This window comes from Aythya marila (assembly GCF_965140915.1).
Source record: "Aythya marila genome assembly, chromosome: 11".
NCBI classification, from domain to species: Eukaryota; Metazoa; Chordata; class Aves; order Anseriformes; family Anatidae; genus Aythya; species Aythya marila.
The window spans coordinates 13,862,189-13,886,597 of NC_139052.1; the positions used below are offsets into that span (position 1 = coordinate 13,862,189).

Here is a 24,409-nt window from a genome sequence, read left to right on the forward strand (position 1 = left end):
CAACACCCTACCCTCGACAGCCCCTTGCTTTTCAAATATTCTGATTGCTCAGAGAGGCAGTTAAGTTACTGTACAACCAGCTGTACCTCACTAGTTGTCCATATGTAGAGACAGCAAGACCTGTGAGCATTAGCTTCAATCTTCAGTAGTTTCAATCTTCAGTAACTCGCACACGGAAGTTATTGCACAGTAGTTGAGCTGCAAGTTCTGAAGCAGCAGGGCTGTACCCAAAGCCTCCATCAGTGAATGTAAGTGCTAACACTAGGTGGAGCCCTTACAGCTCCTGTGAAGTGCTACAGCCTCTGCTTCCAGGCTGGGAACAACAGGTTAATGTTTTAGGCAGCCCTTAGGGCTATTATCCTTAGCCTCTCCACCTTCCCCACTTCAGGCAGGTAGCAGGGGTTGCAAGAGCCTCTTCACCCTTCCATCAGCCCCTTGCCTGTTTCAGCAGCACCCCCAAAAGGAGGGGAGCATGGACTGACAGAGCACGAGCTGTGTCCTTCCAGCCTCCCCAGATAAGAGCTGCCGGATGACACTCGGCAGCGAAGCCAGGAAAGCTGTTATGGGCCAAGTGATACTCCTCAGAGCGATGAGAAAGCAAACTATTGCCTCAAACTTGGCACCAGCTCAGCAGTTTGTCACACTGCCCAACCTGCCTGATTAATTAGCCAGGACTGCATGGGGAATGCCTCTCCTTACGACACCAGCAGCGCTGCCACAACAGAGCCAGGACAATCCACAGGCACAGAGCAGAAGCTGCCAGCGTTTACCTGGCCAGGTACAGAAAGCCAGTTTGTACTGCTGACTGTTCATCTGTGCTGCTGATGAACAAAGCTTTGATTGCTGCTTCAGGAAGGTGGCATCCTGCAGTCCTACAGACTAATTTAATTAGGTGCAAGAGAACCTGCAAGCTTTTCCCCACCCAGAAGAGAGCAGCAGGCTCACCTGAGCGCACTGTAGCCCTGGCACACGCTGACACAGCACAGGACTCTCTCCTGGTTGGCCTGGCTCTCCCCCAGGTACTTGCACACGATGTTTCCACCCAGGCTGAAGCCTACGACAACCAGCTGGGTCTGAGGGTAGGTCTTCTTGATGTAGTTAACCATCGCACCAAACTCCCAGGTGCAACCTGAAAAATAAGGACAATGTCAAGAGTTATCTTCCAACAGTTCTCTACTTCACACTCCAGTTGTGTGCTTTAAGCTCAGCGCCTTCCCCTTTCTGACTTTTCAATAACCTCAAGACTTTAAGGGCTGATTCACACACATGTTCATGTCTCTGTTTTATGAGTCCTGTGGACCTTAGCTCATGCCTGTCCGACTGACTGCCAAAGATAAAATTTGAAAAGCCTAACCCTTGGAGCAGCCGCTCTGACAATCCAAACTCTGCCTTTCCAAAGCAACCGAAGAAGTGAAGTCAAACAACCCTGGCTTTGACATGGCTAGGTAAAATCTCTGCATATCAGTACCTACAGCTATTTCTGCTGCCTTTGAGTTTGGAAGAGGAAACAAAGAGAAGCAGCTCCCAAACTGATGGTATTAGGACAATGGTATCAGCAGGCTAGGCACTTTGTTAGCCTTCCAGTTGGACTCAGTGCTTCAAACCACTCAGAAAGCACCACATGAGCAAAAGCAATAAAACTACAGCTGTTTATTCCGGTTTAGGGCCAGAATCTCAGCTCTGTCCTGTGGAGCTGCTCCAGGAAGGTACATCCAAAGAGCTTGGGTTGTACGCTGTGCCACCCAAGCACTGCTCCAGTGTGCCCCCACCCCAAAAGCAACATCCTTGCTGGACATCAGACACAGGTTTTGGCCAGCTCTGGAGAAGATGCTGAGCACTACAGTTTGCATTCACTTCAGTGAAATAGGAGGCTTCTGGCTGAGCCTTTCATCACAACTTGGGCACTTCCTTGTGAACATTGGTAATGGACAGTTTTCCTCAAGATGACAAACGCTGCATCGCTCTAGTCTCCTCTGGAAGAAGCGAGCAGTCAAAACACCGTGTTTGACTTTCATGATTTGACAGCAGCTGGCAGCCGTTTCAGAAACCTAAAGCTGGAACAGCAACAGGTCAAGCTTGATATAAAGGCTTTGGGATTCAGCAAATCATGTTTATGTTACTTGCTCCCCAACAAATGCATCAGGAATCCAGCATAAGCTGGAAGGACAACAGGGTATTCGGGCTGGAGGCAGAGTAAAGTCTGCGCAGGGTCTTGCTGGCACAACACTTGGCAGAGTTGCTTGCGAAGTGATTTACTGTCTTACTCAGAGGAAGTGCTAGACATTCCTCGCCCTTCCCAAGGCTGTAAGATTTAGAAAGGCATATCTTCGGAGCTACAGAGCAGAATAGCTCCCTAAGGTCTGAAGGGCAGCTGCATGAAATGAACAATCTGCCATCAGCTCCAGCAAGTTCTCAGAAAATTAGAGAGGGATTGGGAAATCTAGACTGGCATTTGACACTAGGCAAAGTTAGAGCACCATCTTATTGAAAACAGCACCAGGCAGAGCAGTAGCAGATCTATACATGCTGATGATGGCATTACATCCCCTCTTCCCCAGTCCCTTATTAGTCATTTTAGCTAATTATTCAAAAAAAAAAAAAAAATAATGCCATAGCCTATGTTTAAATATCAAGCTAGCATGACACTACCAGAAGTTTCAGAGAGCAGCCAGTGAATTTGGGGATTGTACTCTGCACTAGGAAGGTTCTATTTTTGGAAGGAAGCTCTCAAGTTCTATCAAAAAATCAAATGCTTTTGGGAAGTCAAGCTTGGTAAACTCAAAACAACTACCAGTCTAGGATCTCATTAAAAATTAAAGCTATTGGTATTCCTGAAATGTTTTCCTCTCAGGAGCAGATTTAATAGCTACAAAACAAGCAACGAAGCACTACTGCCTGTTTGCCTGCTAGACCCAGAGTCTCAAAGCACAAGATGTTTTGGCAATTCAAGTGTTCAAGATCAACTTTTGAGCTGTTAATCCAAACTCTTAGCAGTAAGTATCTTAGTTACCTTTAAAAAGATATAAAGAAACCCAACACCAGGCTATTGTAGCCACAGTTGACTCCTGATGTAATATAACTATAGATGTTTGCAGTAAAGGAGGACACGAAGGCTCAACAGAACTCGGGAACAGGCAGATCAGGTCCCTGGCAAGAGGGCCACATTCTACTAAGATCACATCACACACTAGCAGGGTGGGTAAGAATAACTGGAGTCACTCTTAACCCACCTTGAAGCACTTTATTCCTTTTAATTTCTAGGTTATGAAGGATTTCCTTATATTCAAGGTGAAAGCCCCACATCAGGGTAGTTAAGCACTACCTCTACTGTAGTTTTACTGGCAGACCACAGAACTGCTGCCATTCCTTGACATTTGTGTTACATTCAGGGACCAATCTGACCACGTCCTTCCTAGAATAGAAATGTACTTTCTGGATAAGGTGATACATGCTCCTTCTCATACTACATTTTCCAAAGTGTCAGAAATAGCTTTCATCCTACAGAGCCAAGGTCATTCATATCCCACTAAACTGTCATTTGAACATCTCTGTAACCACTTGAGCAGGCTCATAGTAGCCATGAGTACTTTTTTTTTCTATTTTTCTTTCAAAAATGGTCTCCTTAATTAAGATACATATGTTAGAACTACGATAAGTGAGAAAGAAAAACTGAATCCTGCTATTAGCTTCCCTTCTTCCTCATAAGTTAAGTTTAGGTCCTAAGAAACAGCATAAAATGATCAGCCTAATTCACCTATGGCAATTGTGGTGTGCTGAAGGAGCCTGATCAAGCCCTAGAACTTCCACAGGCTCGAAAGCCGTCAGCTGTCACAGCACCTACCGTAGGTGAACATGCGTGGAGAAGTGAGCTCGATGTTCGGCAGGGCCCCCAGGTGATTCAGGACAGCACATCTGTACCCATTTTTCTGCGCGTAGTCAACAAAAGTGCGGATGTACTGCTTCTCGCTGTGGTTAGCAATCCCAGGGCAGATCACCATCGTGACATCCTCTGTGCACAGAAAGAGAGGGAAGTTAAGTAAATGTCACTTCATGCAAATTAAGAAATTCAGAAGCTTTCCATTTCAGATCCATGGGAAACCACGTAGCAGAAGAAAGGTAAAAATCCTACCGTTCTGCCAAAAAGCCTGGTGTGGGACAGAAAACTAGCAGCTCTATTGCTAAAGATGTGGAAGGAGTAATTCATGTTATAGCAGACGAACAATCTCCTAGCTTTGGGGAAGGCTGACCAAACAGTTCTACAGAAACTGCCTAGTGACCAAGAGAAAATCCTTCCCTCTGAAGAAAGATGTTGAACATCACACTCGTTCTGCCTTCTGACAGCCTGCTGAGACTGCTGAGTGTGTGGAAGCACGAGAGCCCACTGCTTCTCCATGCACCAGGTACACTAAGCTATTTTTCTCATTTCCCTTTCAGAATCCAGCACAACCCAGATCTTCAAAATGAAGCTTTGCTAAGCACAGAAATTCTGACCAACGGACATCAGCCATCACCTGCTTTGTGGCTAATCTAACATCTGATCTGCTGGCACTGCTCATCAGTTTAACAAGGTATCATTTCATCAGCTAAGAAAGCCATTACCGTAACTCAAGTAAGGACAGTAAAAATATATTCAGGATTAGCATACATGTATGTACTTCCACTTAGCTCTCATACTCTTTGCACTTGCGTGCAAAGCTCTAACTCTACCCACTGTGAATTTTTGCCTCATTAGGAAAGCACTGTTCAGATTCTCCTCAGTGATAAGGCCAGCAGAAACTGTTGCAGCACAGCATTATACCACAGAGATCTCAACTCCGATAATGTGAAGAATTTGGCCTTTTCTGAAGGCCAAACGGGAGTTGTGGGCTTACAATGAAGTCAGCTGCTGCAGAGGTTAGACTGTACTACTGAAGTCACAGTAACTCAATTTTAAGTGTTGCTGTTACCACTACTAATAGGGTGTTTGAAATCTGACAGTTGCTCTGAAAACACATACGTAGCACAGTAGGAGATCACCAGGATTTCCTACTTTTTGCACAGAATTATCTTATAGTCTGGACTCCTTTGTATCCTAAGCACATACTGTTTTCATGCAGAGAAGCTATGGAACATTTTTGCTGCTCCTTAATGCCCACCCCTTGCCACACACGGGTAATTAGTCTAGCAGGTCCTACTCTGCTGTCTGAGATGAGTACACAGCAAGATGGTCTCACAGCCTCCACAGGCTGGCTAGCACTGTGTAGCTGCCCCCTTCCTATCACCAAAATTAACACCCATCTTTTCTGAGAATCAAGTATCAGGGCTCTTATCTACCCCCCTCCATGGCCCAGAGCACAGAACCGAGGTCAGCAGCTAGATGCAGCCAGCAGCTGCTGCGACTGACCTCCAGTGCAGTGCTCGGACTGCGGCTCGAAGAGATCAAAGGTTGCTGTTGCTCCATCTGGCATCGTGAGGTACTTGCGGTGTCCGTACGGATGCGGTGATCTCACTCTCCCCATTTTTCCATAAAGGGCAGTCTGGATATGTCCACTCTTCCCCCAGATCAGGGGCGGAATGTACCTGAAAGAGGGAGTCATTTAGTTACGCATCCCCGCTGTGTTAACAAGCTCGGAGAACACAGAAGCGAAGCCATAACAAATCTCCCCCTCATTTCCAAACACAATAACAAACAAAATTGTTTTTGCTATGACTGAACCAACAGCATCGCTCTTCACGGCCTTACTAGAGCAGAGAGACTGACATGCTCTCCCTGCTGAGAGATCAGCACTAAGAGGCCAAAACGCAGACATTCCTACGCACTGAAACAGCGCGTGCACAAATGCTGCTCACAGACTGCGCAGAGACCTGGTGGCTCACTGAGCCTGGAGCAGCACGTTGCTAGCCAACCAAGCTGACCTTCAAAACTTGTCAAATATTGTAAATCTGTTTTAATTGAAGCGCCGAAGCCTGCTGGGTTGAGCCACATGGACTTGTGTAAGCACTCGATTTCGTAAGTCAGCCGGAGAAACAAGAGGATTCACAGCAAGGTCTGGAAGACTAAAAGCCACAAGACTTGCTCATTGCGACAATTTTCTATAGAAATATTCTTCTCAGTTGAATGAAGAGCACGGTACAGGGAAATTTTGCCTCTCGAGCAGGGTTTGGTAGGGAAGCAGGCCCAGTTTCAAAAGGACCTGTAATAACTGACCACTGAATAAATCCGTCCCTTCCACCACAAGAGGAGCACTCTACCAACCTTGTTTATCAAGGGCACATTAAAGCAAGGTGCCAAAACAGCCTGCCTTTTTCTTTCTGGCTTCAACAGTCCTCAAAAAGACATTGGGGTAAGCAGCTGGTACCTGGAAGGGGTAAGAGGCTGGGTTCTTTGCTCCATGGCTACAAGCAGAGCTGCAAGTGGCCTAAATGTGCTGCTGGGGCACTCACCTGGCCACTCCGCAAAGGAGAGACCGAGCCAGTGCCTCGAAAATGAGCCTTACATCAGCTCTTGACAGGATAGCATGAATGATTCATGGTTTAGGAGAAGAGCCGCCCCAGGGAGCATGCTTCCAATTAAGGAGCTGTGGTCTCTGCTGCATGGGGCTGGGTGTCCAGAACAAGCTTGGGAGCTGCCCACACCACCTTGCACCCTGAGAGATCAGCAAGGCATTTCCCCCTTCATCTTTCCCCCTTTTTTTTTTAGGGCTTCTTGCACTTATTCCCATCTACTGCTTGGGACCCTATGAAGCAGAGATCCCGTTCTTTCATGTCTCTCCCTGCCCACAGCACACCAGGCAGCTTTTGGCTCACCCGATGTGTTCCTCAGGGCTGTAACCCATCGGTGTGACTGGACAGCAGCCTTGCTTTATGCTCTGACGCTGATCACCACTGGCCCTGCTTCCCCATGGCAGCTCTCTTACGTGTCACATCTGTAGCCCCCCATCCCCCTTCCACATCCTTTAAAAATAACTTAAATAACTTCGCATTTTGCTAGCAGCTCCCCCCCCCAAATACAACCCATAAGAATCTGTAACTCCTCCACAAGAGGCTCCGACATCAACATCGCTGCATGGTTTCTAACCTTAGGATAAGCACGAACATTGGAAACTTGGGTGATTTTCTACACAGCACTTCTTCATGTCAAAGTTATCCCAGGTAGAATCCGCAGTCTTACCCAGCAGGGCTAACAGGAAAGCCATTTCTCCAGCTACAGGAGCGAAGTTATACAGCTCTGACTGATCAATGCTACCACTTTGATGAAAAATCCGGAGATCTGTGCAGGCACCAAACCCTTCCTCATTTATCTGCAGCTCGGTTTCTGGTTGTAAGTCGCAGAGCTCCAGAGCAATCACTGCAGCAGCTGCAGCCACACATACCACAGGATATTGTTAGAAAGCAAATCAGAAGAGTCTCCAAGGCCCACCACTGCTGCTGGAGTTTAAATGCAGACAAATGGCTTCGAGAGTTCTGTTTATCAACAGCGCGCAGCCTGCTTCCTCAACTCACAGCTGGGTTCTTTGGGGAAAAAAAATAAGACTGCCTTCAAATAATCTGACTGCAGAAGTTGCCTGAAGTACTGATCTTCAGTAAATCAAACCTCTATGCCAGTTTTTTCTTTCATAGGCAAAGAGCACAGGCAGTTTCCCTGATACATTGTTTGTTACAGGACTGAGAACAAGGCAGGAACCCCTGCGACTCTGTCTAGCAAGGGACAGGCTGCCTGTGGGTTTTACATTTCCCTCTGTGCTAGAACTGTGCAGAGCCTTAAGAAGGGTGAATTCACTGCCTGGTCCCTTCAGAGAGCACAAGCCAGCGTTTCTGAGCATCCTATAGATAGAGGAGGAAAACCACTCAGCTTATCTTTTAAGTTAACTTCAGTCAGTTGTTGAAGCATCACCGCCTGCAGCAGAGATGTGCTAGCATTAGTCACCCTGCGCGTAACTACACTTCCAGATGAATATTCAAAGGTCAAAATCCAGCGTGAGTAATGTGCATAGGACACTATTCTGATGCAGAGACTTGTTACTCCCACTTAGCCTTACTTAAATATGCTAATGTACATTTCTGGTGTTCGCTTTTAAGAAAAAGCAGTTACAACTCTGCAATACACACAGGTGTTATGGCAACAGCTTGTTATCTCACCCACCTTTTCTTTTACTACTGCCCACTGACCTTTAAGCTACAGGCTTACAGCAAGCTAGATAACCTCTAAGCCCTTTTAGTTCAGTCTCCTGCAGGCTGGAAACATCACAAGACTTCAACGGGGAGTGTGGAAAGAACTTGCCCAGACTGCATAAATCCTGCGGAGTTAGTGAAAAACTAAACCAGATTAAAACTCACCAGAACAGATTGCTGCAAAAGCAGCCAGCTAGTACAGTGATTAAAAATATTAGGCTTTTTTTTAAACAAGACAACAAGCTGCCAATTTAACCTACTACAAAACCCTGTAAAACCTTGGCAGTAGCAAAGGGATGTGTCTCTATCGATGCATTCCAGTAAAAGCTGTGCTCAGCTGATGGACAAGGTGGACTTTGCAAAGCATCCTTACAATCTGTAGCAGCATGTGATCTGAGACTATTTGTTGTTGACCCTCTATTTTGGCAATAGATAAACCTGGTTTTGAAAAAGTCTTCCTGTGAGTGACTTCGTGTCGTTCGATGGAAGGAAGTCTACAGGAACTTTTAAGACCAAGTACTGAGCACTGCAGTGCGAGACTGCACAGGACTGAAGGACAAAACACGTTATTATTTAGGGTTTACATGGACTTTCAGCTTGCTTTTACTAAAGAGCATAGAAAGAACTCTTTAATCACACAGGCACATGAAACCACACTGGTGAGGAAAAAAAACACCAGCCAGGAATTATTCAAGAGTCCTTACCTTCTGAGAGGGCAGGTTAGATAAGCTAAATTTTATTTCAACCATATTATGTAAAAATCAGTTCCAGAAATATTTTCATACTCAACCCAGCTGAAAGCACTTAACTATAGCCGGTGCTGATAGCTGTAGCTAGCACAGGCTGTTTCACAATGAGGCCAACATTCCTCATGGCAAACAGCTCAAATAAGATGCTCCTCGGAAACAATCCCCCTGTAGGCAGGGGAGCATGTACTCAGGCTGTTTTTCTTGTGTCTTACCTTAAGCAAACAAGCTCAGCAGGGTGTGACACGTGAAAACATGTGCTAGGTATCATGTGGGCTCTTAAAGGCAAGCAAATAAGTGTTCGGTTCAAGAAGCATTCAAGCCTTGTCCTGTAGGTTTTGATACAAAGACAATCACTACTGCTAAATTTTACCGTGTCTTTCAAATGAGGGCTCTCACTCAGAAAAGCAGGTGGCCTCCCTCAGATACAGCAAGTTGGAAGAGGAAAAGTGCTCAAGGACAAGACAGACTTCCTCAGCTTCTCCGTAATGCCTGCTGCAGATGGAAATAGTTTTGAAATAAACCATTATCCTGCAGGGATTATCTCAGGACAGCAAGTTTCACTGTATGGAGCTGATTCACCACGCACTCCTCGGCGTGCCCTGTTACAACCGAGCTGTTCACAGACGTAGGAGAACCCAGGCACAGGCACCACATCTACCTACGGGCACAGCTTTCACCACCCTGCAGTAGCAGTTTGAGATTATTGGAGCAAGACAAGGCGTGAGCAGCCAGCTGGGTGGGGAACAGCAGCCAGAAGACCTCTTGCCTGCACGAGGATGAGGCTGATGCACCACGACAGAGCACACAACCAGATACTGACACGTGGGAGATCCAAACACAGAGCTAGGTTGGAGTGGAAACAAAAAATCTCAGCTTCTGTGAAAAAAAAATGGCTTCCTGGTTTGCTCGAGATCCAAAGCTTTCAGCTAACTCGTCTGAGTGATTTCCCATTTTGATTTGGTGAGCTGCAACAGACAGCAGGTACTGTGACAGAAGAGAAGCACCCGAGGCAGTTCAGGTTTCCTGCAGCTACAACTTCTGGTAACTGAACTCAGCAGCAGACGGGAGAGCAGGTCTGGGGCTGCAGTTACTTATTATGGAAACTGATTTTAGTGAACTATGTACTCATCACATCATGTGTCTTAACTGGCCAGATGCATTCACAGTTACACTGATCTGCTCACAAATGCGAGCGTTTTTATCTCCGAGTGATTCATTTCAGCTGTAGAGCCCATCCCCACGTCGTGATAGGATCTCTCATCCACAACAGCCCGAGAGCAGCAACTCCTAGGTGTTCCAAAAACATTCTCCTAGCATTTTATGAGTAAAAATGATTCCAATCTGTGCTCGTAGATTAAATTTTAGCGGCTGTCGGACAGCAGATTATGATTTTAGAGCACGTACATCTCCCAGCATACAGGAGTTTAGGAAAGCAGCAGCTGCATAAGCAGCTCAAACAAAGCACATAAAAACTGTGCTATTTTTATTAGCAAGCATCAGCATTCAGATCCTCAAAGATGTGAAGTGGAAGTTCAGCAACAGGCTTATTTTTGGAGCATTACTTCACTCCAACCGAGGAGATTAACACTTTAAACATTGACTCTTGCGTCTACTTTGATGCGCTATACTACACAGGGTACAGATGACAAGAAAGCAGTCTGCAATTTGTTCACACCAGGGGACAGCCTGAGAACTGCCACCTGCATTACAACAGGTGACAGGTTGTTTTCATCCCCTTTGCAGACCAATCCAGAGGTATTTAAAGGATGATTTGTAAATCAAGCCTTGCTTGAGCCCATCCTTTATTAAGGATAAGTTTACAGGAGGCAAGGAAAATTATTCTCCGTAAGGATGATATTTGTGCCGTGGCTCTACGGGACTAGACTCACACACACTTGACAGTAGAAGAATTGGGAACAGCCAAAAAAATCTCTAGCCCAGTACAGCAAACACTGGCCAAATTTATTTTTGTGATTCTGAAGAGTCAATGCTGCATTTCTACAGGGGTAAGAGGTGGCAGACCTTCTGTACCAATTTGAAAGACAAGGAAAGAGCACCAGTGGATAGGCCTGAGTGCTTGAGGGTACCAGCAGCTGACCTGATGTGCAAGAGGTTTGTAGCAAGCAGCAGATCTTGGAATAAAAAAGGGGTTGATTACGCTTCTCGACTTGGTAAGCAAAAGTACAGAGCTGGACACAGGTTCAGGAAGGGAAATAGAGATGAGAATTCCTTCTAATTTAGGAAAAAAGTCTTTTGTTTCCCAGTGTTTGATAGATATGTAGAAAGCTCCCAGCAGTTCAGAGAACTGTAAGAAGCAGTACCAACATCTGCAAGTACAAGGTACCTGGCACACAGCCATCTCGGGCAGTTTTACTGTCCAAAGCTCTTCAATTATTCATCCACCATCACTCGGCTTGCTGAATGATGCTCTGTTTACAATTTATCCAGTAAGTCCACAGGTAAGGATGGTGCCACGAAGGGGAAATACAATAGAAGTGTTTTTCAGTTATTTTTAATCGCTGCACAGATAGAAAGAAATAAGCAAAAACTATTCTACCTGACACCTTGCTTGTAATACCCTCACTCCTTCCTCTCTTGAGCATACGGGCACTGAAGGCACCACATCTGAAAGACAGTTTCCATCTGCACAGAAGAATCAGTGGGAGATCTTACAACAAACCCAGCACTGATCTAACAGAAGGGATTGCTGGGCTACTTATTTTGCTTTCATGGTAGAATTTGAAAAGAGCTGCTTAATCAGCTTTCCTAACACTCGGAATAATTAGCAAGCAATCAAAGCCTTACAAGGTTTTTCAGTGGAGTATAGCACAAGATGCTTCCACATAGCTCTTCCTAATTAGTACTACAAACCATTTCATGCATAATTGCAGGAATTTAAATACATTTGTTCCCCATTAGTCTCCAGGTGACTTTCATGCATAAAGACAGGACTTCTTTGATATTTCAATATTTGCATTTAAAAAAAAAAGTCTGCAATAACCTCAACAGAATAGCAAAACCTCATAAACATTATCTCACAACTGTGTCCTCCTTCCAGTAAGCCCTTTCAATCACCACCAGCATTGTATCCCCCTCTCTGCTTGAGCAGAGCTATACAGGTAACAAGACTGAACGACTACTTCTTGACATATTTTATTCTAATTTGTTTGAGTTTGTTTCCTGGGGTGGTACAAGCCTTTCTCACAGCACTCTGCCCAAGAACTGGGTGCTGGAAATCACAGCCACAGGATTCAGAGGAGCTGCCAAGTGTGAGCTCCGAGCTGATCCAAAGAAAAACAACGCGAGGCTGCACACGATGAACACAAGGCGAGGGTTCTGCAAGAAGCTCTTCACGCCTGTAGCTAATACACAACAGATGTACTACAATGTTTAGACATGTTCTGCATTTCCACTCCTTCGGGAATGCTTTGTTCTTCAACTGCGTGGAAGTCCGAAACACGGCTCTAATATGGTGCTGCTTAGGAGCTCGTGCCATGGGAACGGCGCTGGAATAGCAGTAACAGGCTCTGAAACACTCCACAACAAGCACATCCATTTAAGTTTCTAAGTTTCTACCCTGTCATTAATATGTCTTCAAGACTGGCAATCAGCACAGCTTAATGCTTGCTCTTTCAGTGACTAGGGCCACGTCAATCCAGAGTGCCAGCACTTAAATGGCAAGCGTATAAAATGGACTAAGGAGGTTCCAGCGACTTGACATGTTTTAGGGAAGCAACTGCTTTGCAGTTATGGCACTAGAAATAATATTCACCTTCAGTGCTCAGCTTCAGACACATTACTATTGAACTCAGAGTGCATCAGGGAATACTCTTTGGGTTCCAATTTAAAATAGATAGTACTTTGTTCTCTCTAAGAGTTTACAAACCCTGTGGTCTAAGATCGTAACACTTCAGGTAGCCAAGGTACCTAAGAGCACTGCTGAAAGACTCATCTTCCCTAAAATGACTATCTTTAAGTCAGCGTGACTTCAGCGATCCACAAGCAAGGTCCATCTGGCAGCACTTAGCACTTACTAAATAATTGATGCATTTAGGGCTTTTAAGAAGGACCTGCAAGTTTTCAAGGTGATTGCAGTGTCAAAGCCCTCCACAGCTTCATGAAGTTGTAGTAAATGCTTCATATTATTGGTGGAGGTAAGGGCAACTGCACTGGTTCTGGAGGTCCTAGAAGGGGAAGCTGAAGATCAGTCTGCTCAAATATACAGCTGACATAACCTCAAATTGAGGGCAAATTCAACAGGGTTTTCTCAGAGCTGTCCAGTATGTTGTTACTTTATTCAACTAGTTATGATGATGTGCTTTACCCAGTAATAGATTTCATTAGCCTCCAATTTAAGGCACTTCAGATAGAAGTAGGCACTTTAAAACTAAGAGCCACCCCCATTTTCATTACAAGCACATAACCACACTACGAAAATATTTCCTTCCTGTGAGCCCTAATAGATTTCTTCCCTACTAGAGAGGAGAGTACACGAACAGGAACATGTGCTGATTGCATCCATCCCTCAGCCGTTTCCGCAGACAGCAGCCTGTACACTGCAGCACCTGCATACAGATCCTATACAGAGGGACACACATGTTTCTCCATACATCCATGGAAAACCCTGCACAACGAGGCTTGGTCTTAACCCAGCTTCCTGGAACACTAACAATAGTGAAATCCTGCACTTAGGACATTTATTTCTTCGAGAGAATACCCTGCCATTCATTAGTACCCACAATTAAATACACTAAGCAGAAGGATGCCTAGGTGCAGCTCCTCTCCCCACAACACAGGACAACATGGAAAAAAATCTCCTACTTACTCTCTGGTCAAAAGCGGGCAGGATTTGAGTAGGAAGCGGGACAAAGCAGAGTCCTGGTAAATGAGTTCAGGAGGGGCAGTTGGGCTTTTCAAATTCAAGCAGCGAACAATAACATAGAGAACAGCAGCGACTGCAGCAAGCTTCACCCCATCAAACACTGCTGGCAGCTCAGGGGTTTCCAGCATCACACTCATCTTGAACCTGGAGATAAAGAGCAATATTAAAGCCTTCTACAATATATTGTTGGATAGGAATATCACTTGCCACATTGAAGACCAAACTGTGCTAACCACCTTAATTTGTCAGTTAACAATGCTACGCAAATCCTAGCAGATCAGCTCAGTCTAGCTACTTTGAAGATGAAAGGAAGCTTATTTTGTACTGCTCTAAACACCCTGACCACCAAAAGGAATGGAAACTGGATGACCTGTTGGAAAGGAGATTTACTCCTAATCAGTGCTGCACTGGAGCTGTAACAGTATCTCAGGTGTCAAAGCCTGCAGACTGCAGCCAGGCAATGCTTTCGGGATCTTGGCCAAGACTACCTAGCTCAAATAGAAGCTGAGTGAAAAGCCAGGCTATAAAGGGATATTGGCAGCTCGGGATGGATGTTTCTTCCCAGATGTACAAGCCAGGCTTGAAAAGAAGAACTTGAAAGAACTACTGTGGTAGGTCCTTAGCTATACTGGTATTAACTCCTGCATGTGTTTAGGGTGGTCACTGTACATATATCACTGAGTTCAGCATTTAATTCACTGTTGTTCCACAGTGAAAGGAGGACTAGATTAAAATCTAGCCCTTCAAGGGCTTTAGAGTAAAGGAAGCGGGGAAAGAGTGGGAGGGAGAATTAAAGAGAAATGCAATATAACAATATCCTTCCAGGTTGAAATCAAATTCTTGAACTGAGCCAGCTGCTTTTGAACATATGGTTCAAATAACTGGATGCAGTTATTACATAGATATTTCATCTGTATTGAAGGGACACTTTTTACCCTTGGTCCTTCCTCTGCCACATGGGTAATGCAAATAAGATAGCAACTGACAAGTAAGCCTTACCAATGTCACTTCTTCTTCAAACGAGGAATAATTGCCAGTCCTCTGTAGAATTTTCACTGTCTGGACCCACGTGCTACCCGAGCTATCCTGCGAAGGGAGGGAAAACAGATCGATTGTTACTGATAAGGCTGCATCTCTTGGCTGCAATGCAAGAACACACATTTATACAGCGGTCCCATCACAGACTTTGCAATTGATTTGTGCATTCAGTCATAGCCACTTCAACTCTGACCCATCTGCATTGCAAACCTCTTGCCTGTGGAGTTTCCAGGCTAGCTCAGTTGCCTACAGCATACTAATCTCTCTGCAGCATGAGGATAGCTTCACGAGGAGAGAAAACTGCAATGAAAAATAACGTGACTCAGAGGGTTGTGAACTTGCAGCAGACCATGCAGTCATCACCTCTGCAGAGATGATGGTGACACCCTTAGTTCCGACAGCTGCCCCAATCTCTGCACCTTTAGAAGACCAGAGGTAACAGCACTGCTCCTCTCAACTCTGTGTACTACCTACACAATTACTGAAGTGCAAAGCCAGGCAGAAAGAAGTTTCCTGCTCCTTTCAGGCAGGCTTAGCAAGGCAGCCTCTCGCAGACAAGTTTACAAACAGCCTCTGCCTGTTCCCACACTTGCTGCTTGAGGAGTTACAGCACATCGCACGTACCACACTTCAGCAAGAAGGTGAGAGCCACCGGGAGGCTGAGACACAGCCACCTAATTAACACTGCTGCACACGCACAAGGCTCACTGCAGAAATTTGATAATGCCAATAAGAGTGCTGGCAGCCTGTGAGTGCAAAGCAGAAGCGATATGGACAGTTTGGACTGGATTCCTCACAGACACAATAAGCTGATATGGAATCGGAACCTCCGAGATAAAGCCCCAGAACGGTCTGCTCCTTCTGACTTGGAAAACGTGCCAGCAGGACAGGCCGTTCTGAAGCCTCACTCTTCTTCCTATCAGGATGACAAAAATCTCAGAAGTACTTGCTGTACTCGATGCAGCTACACCAAAATCCCTCGGCAGAAAACAAGTCTGACATCAGCTATTGATCAGCAGCACGCCGGAGAGCCACAAGTCTCTGCCACCACTGCCATCTGTGCTGCAAGAGAACAGAGGGTGAGGACTGCAGAGACATTTAACGTTGGACACTTCTGAAGCTTTGGTTTTCCAGTCCCAAGCTTCACGGAGAGGGGAGAAAAGAGTAGGCTATTAAAAACCACACTTCTAATCAGATGATCACGAATCCAAGCATAATGTTCTGCTGGCTTCTTCTCTTCGCTGTTTTATTCAGAAAAGTAACAGAGACACCAAGACAAACTTAAGACTTCCCTGCCACACGGATCTTTGGCTAAGTTTGCTGTTTACAGCATTCAATCACTAGTGAAGTTGTTAAAAATAAAACTGAGCACAATTAGTCATTAGCGTTTTGTACTGGTGACTCAGTGTAACTCACCCAACTAGCTCGCATCTCCCCGAGTCTCCTCTCCCAGTTTTTGCTTGTTGCTACCTTTAAGAAGTCTGCTAGCTTGGTGTTTCTCAGAGGAAAACCAGCTAGTTGGTAGGCAGGGTTATCCCTGTCACTTACACACAAATACTCTTCCTTTTCAGAGTCTAAAACCACATCCACCCAACATGTTCTAAGCAGATGCAGACACCTCAAACACGTGCTAAATGCTGGTGTGCTTGCCAGGATCTTTACCCACAGGCTCGGATCAGTGCAGACGGGTAACACGGAGACAGATGGCTGGCTGCACAGATCAACTTCTGCAACGAAACCGGTCTCAGAAGCCCAGGCTGGTAAGCTCAGTGCCCCTGAGCCCACCTGCAGCACTTTGGGCACTTCCTCGAGGCTCTGGTATTGCTGAAGACCTACTTAGACCTGTCTCAGCCATGGCAGATGTGCAGGAACTGAGCCAGAGTACTCAAGCTCTAAAAATTTAAAGGTTTAGCTTACTGAAATGGATTTGAGAGCTCTCTCTGCCTCTAATCACCCAGGACAAATGTCTCTATTTACAGGCAGGGATGAGGTCACCTTGCTTCGGTTTTGGTAAACCCTTTTTGCACTGACCCAATGAACTTGCCAGTTTACAAAAAAAGTACAGATAACTCCAGCGTTGAGCCAGTCAAATTTTAATCTTCAATCTCCTCTAAATGGGTCAGCGCTAATACAAGCAAACAGACATTTGCCCTTTTCTGTATACACAACATGGGATTCGCTTTAGCAAGCTAGCCAAAATTAGCAAGGGACAGTAAGTGCATTGCTGGAAGCAATCAAGCCTGCCTTCCCAACCATCACGGGGGCTGAGAGCCACAAGGAACACCAGGAAGCTGAAGCTCTCAGGGCCAAGGATGTTATTTTTTGATGAACCTTAAGTATACAACTCCTTTTTTCTTATTTATAAATCACTAAAAGGCATGACATCCCTAATGAGCTACAGCTCTTTAATCAGGATACTTAAGTCCTGTTTGTGACTTAGCACTAACGTTAAAAATCCATCGTTGGAAGCAAGTGCTGGATTTGTGAAGTCTTTTCATCTGCTCTTTCATCACAGAATAAGAAGTTTTAAACCAAGCAGGAAAGAATTATTTTAGCACTAGTGTTAACAGAGCGCATCTCACTTGTACCAGTACAAGGAGGAAAAAATCAGCAGTGTCTTAATTTCCAGATAGAGATGGAAGTACCAAGAAGCTACAGCAAATCCCTTACGTGTCCCTTCCAGGATGCTGGTTTTGGGAAAGCCACAACCCAGATATTTGCTTGCAAACTAAGTGAAGTCACGCCTGACAGCAAATTGGACTTGCACATGTTTCTGTCCCAGCTTCCCTGGGGAGAGGAGCCTCTTGCAGGGACAGAGGTCGCTTCACTCCCATGACTCAGGGAGGCACAAACAGCATTTGGTAGCCACTGAGCCCTGCAGCTCCTCCACCCGGGCCCAAGCTGCACCCAGCCCTGAGTGCTGGAGAGCCAGGCACCAAGGGAAGCCGCTCCCAGAGGGCTTCTATCAAAACTCACAGTGCCCTTTCTTCCCCACTGCAATTCAAAGAGCCAAAGAGGCTGTGTCTGAACGGATTAAGCAGGCAGACCTCGTTAACTAACTTATTAGACATTTCTTGGACTAGTTTAATTTGGTTTTGGTGCTTGCACAGGGAAGAAAATTCTGAAAGCAAGTCTAGTAGCCAAGGGAAGCAAAACAAAAGCTATGCCTAGAAAAATTCACATCGGAAGGCGGTGTGTGGGTTTTTCCCCCCCTTTTCTGAAGGGAGAAGGAAGGCTGCTTCACTGAAGCTCTTTAGGAAGTGTTCCCAGGAAATTATCTCTAATAAAAGTCAAAGCTCACACCTCTCCCCAGTGTTACACCACACAACCAGAGGTTACAGGTTGTTGATATCATGCGGGACATTTAGGCCTGCATCATGGAGAAGGGAACTTTACTACGGAAAGGGTGGGAACTCAGGGCACTACAAAGAAGAAAGCCAAGCTTTACGTCAGAGGATTACTTGAAACTCACTCCAGGAAGCCTACAGAAACGTGTCAGGGTGTGCTTGCAGCCAGAGGTTTAAATGCAGAGGGAGATGTTTAGAGACCATCCAGATGAAAATGTATGTAGTGAAAGGGCTTGAAGCAGTGTTTCTTGACGAGAAAGACCGCGGGATTAAGGTTTTGTAAAGCACTGGAGGACAGCCCGAGGTCACAGCAGCCACCCGAGCACAGGAACCTGAAAGGGGAACAATGAAAAAGCTTCAAGCATTACTGCACAGCCCAGAATCCTGTCTTCTACTGAGCACCCTTTATATAAAAGATACTTATTTTTTCAGCAAAAAAAAAGTCAAGCCTGGATTACTACTTCCATCTTTCCAAAGAATTACACAAATACAAGTATTTTAGGGCCACACCAGTACTAACACCATCATTTTAGGCACACAAAGCAAGGCATGACACTGCAGAACCTCCTGTTATCTTCGGGGGTGGCTTTAGAAGACAACACATCAGAACCACTGAGATCATCTTGTAAATGGCCAGAAGTACCGAGGAGTGCATCAAGAGCCAATTGAGCTTCAGACCTCAAAGCACTGAGGGCCTAATTAAGCATTAGCTGAGCACTTGGAGCTCTTTAAGCACTTGGGTTTTCAGGAGATGTGACCAAGAGGGAGAAAGTCACCAGACCATCAGGAGTCTGGCAAAGCCCACTGCGGTTTTGTCATCAGACAAGTTTTTAATCTCCAAGCAAACGGGGCACACTGACACGTCCCATCGCCGGGGTGCTGACTAGAACATTATTTACACAGCACGCTGCTCCTCAGGGCAAACCCCTCCGCCTTGTGCCAGAGCCAGCACCCAGGCCAGGATTTGGCTGGCTGGAGAGAGCACAAAGCAGCAGGTACTGTTTACACCCTGTTCCAGCAAGAATTCGTTGGCTGCTGGCTTCATGGGAATTTGACCTTTCCACCAGATACAATATTTGGCTCAGGCACTAAATCTCGGGGTACCGTGAGGCTACAGGGACAAAGTTCATCGCACGAGGCACCAGCAGGGCAGCCAGCAGGACAGCTGCCTTCAACTGCAGCTTTTATTTTTTGACTCTGAACAATCCAGCACCTGCGGAGCAGAAGCCAAGCCCCTCAGAAGGCTGGCTGCACATGCCAAGGCAGCTCACTTGAGAAAGCACCTGAAAGTAATTCTACAGCCCACACGGCCAAAGGCTCCTGAGCTCCTTCACTTCCCCAGGAAGGTTAATTTACAGTCAGATGAGCCTTCAATTTCACTTCCTTCCGATTGCCAGGAACTGCTTTTGTTTCTTCAGCTGATCAGAACAGTTCTACTGCAGGACAGGCAGCTCCCGCATCTTACCTAAGGAAGGTGGCACAGACTGGAGGCTGCACAGCAAACGAGCTGGATCCTGTTTGTCATAGATGAATCAAAAAACTTTATTAGCTTTTATTACACGCACCTGATATACAAGATTAAACTCAGACACGGCCATTAAGGCTCTGATGACTCCATAGAAATCAATTAATTGCATCTTATCTTAACAAAGGCTTATGTTATTAAACAAACATCATTCATTGCGTACTGCAGAGACTTAGGACTTTGTCACACCCTAACTACTGCCTCGTGGAGCAGCAAGGGTTCAGTTATTTGTAGAAGAGGTCAAGCTTACTTTCAGGTACTGTGGGAGGGGAAAAAAGTGCTGGCTAACACCCTTCTGTGGTCTTACAGCAGGTGTCACTTACCTACCGCATTGCCCAGGGCCAGCATTAAGCTCAAGGGAAGAAGCTGAATAAAGGTGCAGAGAACCTGCCAGTCCCCACTCAGAGAGGAATGCTTCCAGCACCCAGCCCCAAGCAGTGAGGTGAGCTGCTGTGAGCTGCAGCACAGGCTGAGAAGAGCCCCAGGAGCCAGCCCCACTCCTTCACTGTGCTGTGAAACGCAGCACCACGCTGTCAAAGCCTCGCCTGTCCTCGGACTCGTTCCCTCTGTCCCCGCACTGCCCGAGCTGGAAGAGCAGCCTGAAGTCCACGCACATCCCAGCTGCAGGGAGCCCAGCTGCACAAGCACAGCCTGTTCCAGGCCGCTCGAGCTGCGCAGCAGGGAACGCCATCCATCAGCAAAGCACGAGTCGAGCCAGCCAGCAGTGCTCGAGCTGGTCTAATCCCGAGTTCAGCAGTCAGCAAACACCTCTACCTGAGCATAACCAGAGCTGAGCTGCCGCTTCGCTCCCAAGCCCTCAGTCAGCCCGCTTGTTTCCCCCCCCAGCCCAGCAGCTCTGCTCCACGGCTGCAGAGATTTGCAGAGTCATTCACGCTGAGGCTGCCCACGACAGGCAGAAGGCTGATTGGCATCATTGCATTCAGAAATTAAACAACAAAGCTTCAGGGTAAAAGAACCGAATACCAGGAGGCAGGACCCGACCAACACATACTTACCCCTACTGAAGAATAATGCAGCTTTTATCAGGATGCTGATTAAAGCAAGCAGGTTTTGGTGCACTAGAGCAGCCACCAGCAACTCACACCTTGGAGAGCTCGACTGCCCTCCATCCTTCTAAGCATGAATGGGAATTTAGGGAGATTACAGCCACACTTCTTTGGGATTTCTCTCTACCTCTTACAAGGACATTCGCTTTGTGCATCTGCTCCCTCTGGTACAAACCTTCCACACTGACATATGCCCGGCCCACACTGTGCAGAACAGGGTGTTCCAGTTAAGGGACAGCCAGATTTGAATGCCCTCGGTGTTATCTTTCTGGAACCTACATCCTGATGCAAAGGCATCTTGGGAAGATGTAAATAAGTTTTACAGAGTATTTCTCAGCAGTAAAGCAAGTTTCCAGAGCCAGGCAGCTGCACTTCCTGGTGAATCCAGAGATACAGATGAAGACATCTGCATATTGTAAAGTACGATGCTTCCTCCACTGCCCTTACCTCTAAGAGAGCACAGGCACAAAGATGTTTCAAGCACTTGGTTTGTACAAAATTGTTTTACAGAGGAGTTTTGATTATTGCTGCCCAGTGTTGGATGAGCAAAGCTGGCAGCCAGACACAATTATGTTTTATTATCAAGTCAACTGATAGAGCTGGAGAAAAGACAAGCCTCAGGGCACACAAGGCTTCCTAGAGCTGGAAGAGGCTGAGATGTCTGCCTGGCTAGGTCAGCAGCATTACCAGACAACAGGTACGTTGGGCAGGCAGGACTGTCTTCTCCATAAGAAGGTCAGACTGCCCTTGCACACTGAAATGAAGTAAACTGCTTGGTAACAAAGTCAATCGAGTTTAAATTTAATGTCTGAACAGCCAGATGAGTTTTATCAGTTTGTTATCTGAACTGCTTATAAGCTTAATCTTCAAGAGCCATTTAGGATGAAGTGCAAATATTTGTAGAGAAATTCGTTTGCCATATATAGCAGCAGTTGATCTATAGCACACACCACAGAGAGCTGCTCAGAGCTGTACTCTGACACACCACAAGATCTTCCAGAGGACTCAGCAAACACAGATGCCGACTCTAACATACCAGCAAAACTTTGGAGATTTAGGCCTTTGCTGGGAAGTCCACACCAGCAGCTTCAGAGCACCAGGAGCCGTTCCCAAGAAGCAGAAAAGCCAGCTTGCTTTTTCCGTGGTGGGGTAGACGACTGAGCACTTGGCCATTTCTAATCCACTAATGGCAGCACTAGTCTAGACATGTTGCAAACAAGGATCAGAGAGGTGAAGTGTATCATTAAATATTAAATTGCCAACTCACAACACAATCACAAGAAGGCACAAGAAGCCAGAACTTTCAATAATGCCAGCTAAGCTATGGATCTGGTTTGTACTTGCCAATTTTATCGGTTTTTAATGCAGCTCCCTTCTGCACCCAACTCATCACCACACACTGTGGCTTGTGTGGTGTTTGACGTGCTTCACAAAGCCTGAGTACATAAGATCTGCTGGGTCTAGGTAGTGTCAGCACCCTTCAGCTAGAAATAGACACTAAAGACCTCAGCATGCAACCCCCTATTACAGATTTTGCTAAATCCTGTTGGTTTTTAACTTAATCCAAATTCCAGCGCTGCCAGCCCTGGCGCACGAAGGATGAAGAGACAAGAGACAGAACAAGAAAGAAGAGTAACAGGACAAGGTGAATCCTGCAGCACCAAAAACATTTCCATTATTGGGTGAGGTCAGACTGCAGAAGGGTTGAATCGCTGCTCTACAGCCACCATTTGCTATGGTACATCAAAAGACGCCTATAAATGCAGTTGAAACTTTGTGCTTGGCTAACCTCTCCATGTGCCTGTCAAGGACAAATGATGGTGTTTTGCCATCTTTCCTTCTCTCCACCACAGCCCAGAACAGTGACCATTTCACCACATTAATCTCTGGGTTTTCACATGACAAGTTTAATAACGCAGCTTTATGAAACGCTGGAAGCTTAAGCTGCTATTTATTCGCTGAAGAGAAAATCTAGCTTTTACAAGAGGAGCAGAACAAATTGGTTTTTAGCTTAACTTCTTCAGAAGCAGTTTTGCAAGGTGGAAAGCGTTAACCCCAACCTCCATGGCTCTCTGGAGGTCAGAGAGGGAAGAGATTGCACCCCTAGAAGAGACAGAATCCGAGGTCAGCCTCGTGCCCTGTTCAGCTAATTCACCCAGGAACACTAAGGACCTGCCAATGCAAGAGCTGAGAAATGACTGTTTTTAAGAGTAAGACAGGAGAACCCAAATATTACCTCTCAGTTCTTTAATATCCTTCTTGTTCTTGCTCTAAGGAAGGCCATGTGCCCACTGACCCAAGAGGAGGCAACAACTTATTCAAGCTGCTCTGGTGACACAAGACCTAAACGAGCATCTGGGGAAGGAGCTGAAGTGGAGACCGACGGAATAAAGATGATGCCAGTCACAAAACTCCCCACTCCAGCACAGGAAATGAGCATTAATGGAAGAAGGTGTGGAGCTGAGATATTAGGAACGCCAACAGCCCAACGCTGCCTTCTAGGAAGGCGGTATCAGTGGACTGGAACATGCCAACCCCAGCAGCACCACGGACATGGCTCAAGGCGATAACCGCTGATAAACGGGGCACGTAAACCACCGTGCCCCCACCGTGCCCCCACCGTGCCAGCCAGCTGACGAACAGCCCACGAGCGTTTACGACACGAGGAGGCAGCGATGATGTGGAAGCCACCACCAACCTGCCAGGGGCAGGCGGGGACCTTTGGAACTTACCAGAGCTGGGACAAGCGTGAAGGAAGAGCAAGAGGGAGGTGATGGATGGCTTCGGAGGAGGCCCACCTGAGGGACGGGATCCCCCCGGGGGCAGCTGTAGGGGAACCCCACCGCTCACACACCCCTTAAAAACATCAGGGCAGCCCCAGGAGCACCAGCAGGAGCAAATCTCCGCTTATTACACCCCGCAGCGCCGCCTAGCCTCCCCCCCAGGCCCGGCGGGCCTTTAAACCCCTCCCGGGACCGAAACCGCGAGGCGCGGGGGCGGAGGAGCCCCCTCAGGTCCCCTCACGGAGCCCGGCCCCCGCTGCGGCCCTGCCACCGCCCCCTCACCTGCAGGCCCCTGCCCGGCCGCCGCCACCGCTCCCGCCCGTCTGCGGCCGCCGCGCTGCCTGTGGCCCCTTTGCAACCGCCCTCGTCCTCCCATTGGCGGCGCCGCCCCGCTTCTCGCGCGCCCATTGGTGGAGGCGGAGGGGAGGGGGCGGGAGCTGCAGCCGCTCGGTTGCCATTGGGCGGGTGAGGAGAGAAGGGGCGGAGACCTGCGGGTTCATTGGTGGGGAGGGCCGTCAGTCAAGCCGTGATGGGCGGCCGCGGGAGTGATGGGGATGTGGGGGGCTGTGGGGGGCTGTGGGGAGCCGCCGCCATGACAGAGCGGGGCCGGGCTGGGGCTGGAGGCAGTGGAGACCTCCAAGGGCACCTGGTCCGGCTGCCCACCACCACCAGTGTCACCACCAAGCCGTGTCCCCAAGCACCACATCCAACCTCTCCTTCAACACCCCCAGGGACGGTGCCACCACCTCCCTGCACAACCCGTCCCAGCGCCTGGCCGCTCTTTCTGACAGAAATGTCTCCTCATTTCCAGCCTGAACCTCCCCTGGTGTAACTCGAGGCCATTCCCTCAGCCCTACCATGAGTTAT

The 24,409-nt window shown here is 47.0% G+C and overlaps 2 protein-coding genes across 4 annotated transcripts in view; one reads left to right on the forward strand and one right to left on the reverse strand.

Annotated features, from left to right (window-relative positions):
• The window catches only part of ABHD2 (abhydrolase domain containing 2, acylglycerol lipase), a 38,081-nt gene extending 14,194 nt beyond the window's left edge, over positions 1–23,887 (reverse strand). The window contains exons 1-6 of one of the 3 annotated variants that reach the window (XM_082769086.1): positions 23,825–23,887; positions 14,782–14,868; positions 13,726–13,926; positions 5,384–5,559; positions 3,842–4,009; positions 946–1,129 (exon numbers count right to left, since the gene is read on the reverse strand). In XM_082769086.1, the coding sequence (XP_082625212.1) occupies positions 946–1,129; positions 3,842–4,009; positions 5,384–5,559; positions 13,726–13,919 (722 nt within the window). In that variant the 5' untranslated portion in view covers positions 13,920–13,926; positions 14,782–14,868; positions 23,825–23,887. Of the gene's footprint in view, positions 1–945; positions 1,130–3,841; positions 4,010–5,383; positions 5,560–13,725; positions 13,927–14,781; positions 14,869–18,292; positions 18,500–20,708; positions 20,952–23,824 lie in introns of those variants that run through there. The other 2 variants (XM_082769087.1, XM_082769088.1) reach the window with 2 other exon arrangements.
• The window catches only part of MFGE8 (milk fat globule EGF and factor V/VIII domain containing), a 102,310-nt gene that overhangs the window by 59,650 nt on the left and 18,251 nt on the right, over positions 1–24,409 (forward strand). The gene's annotated exons all lie outside the window — the stretch shown is intronic.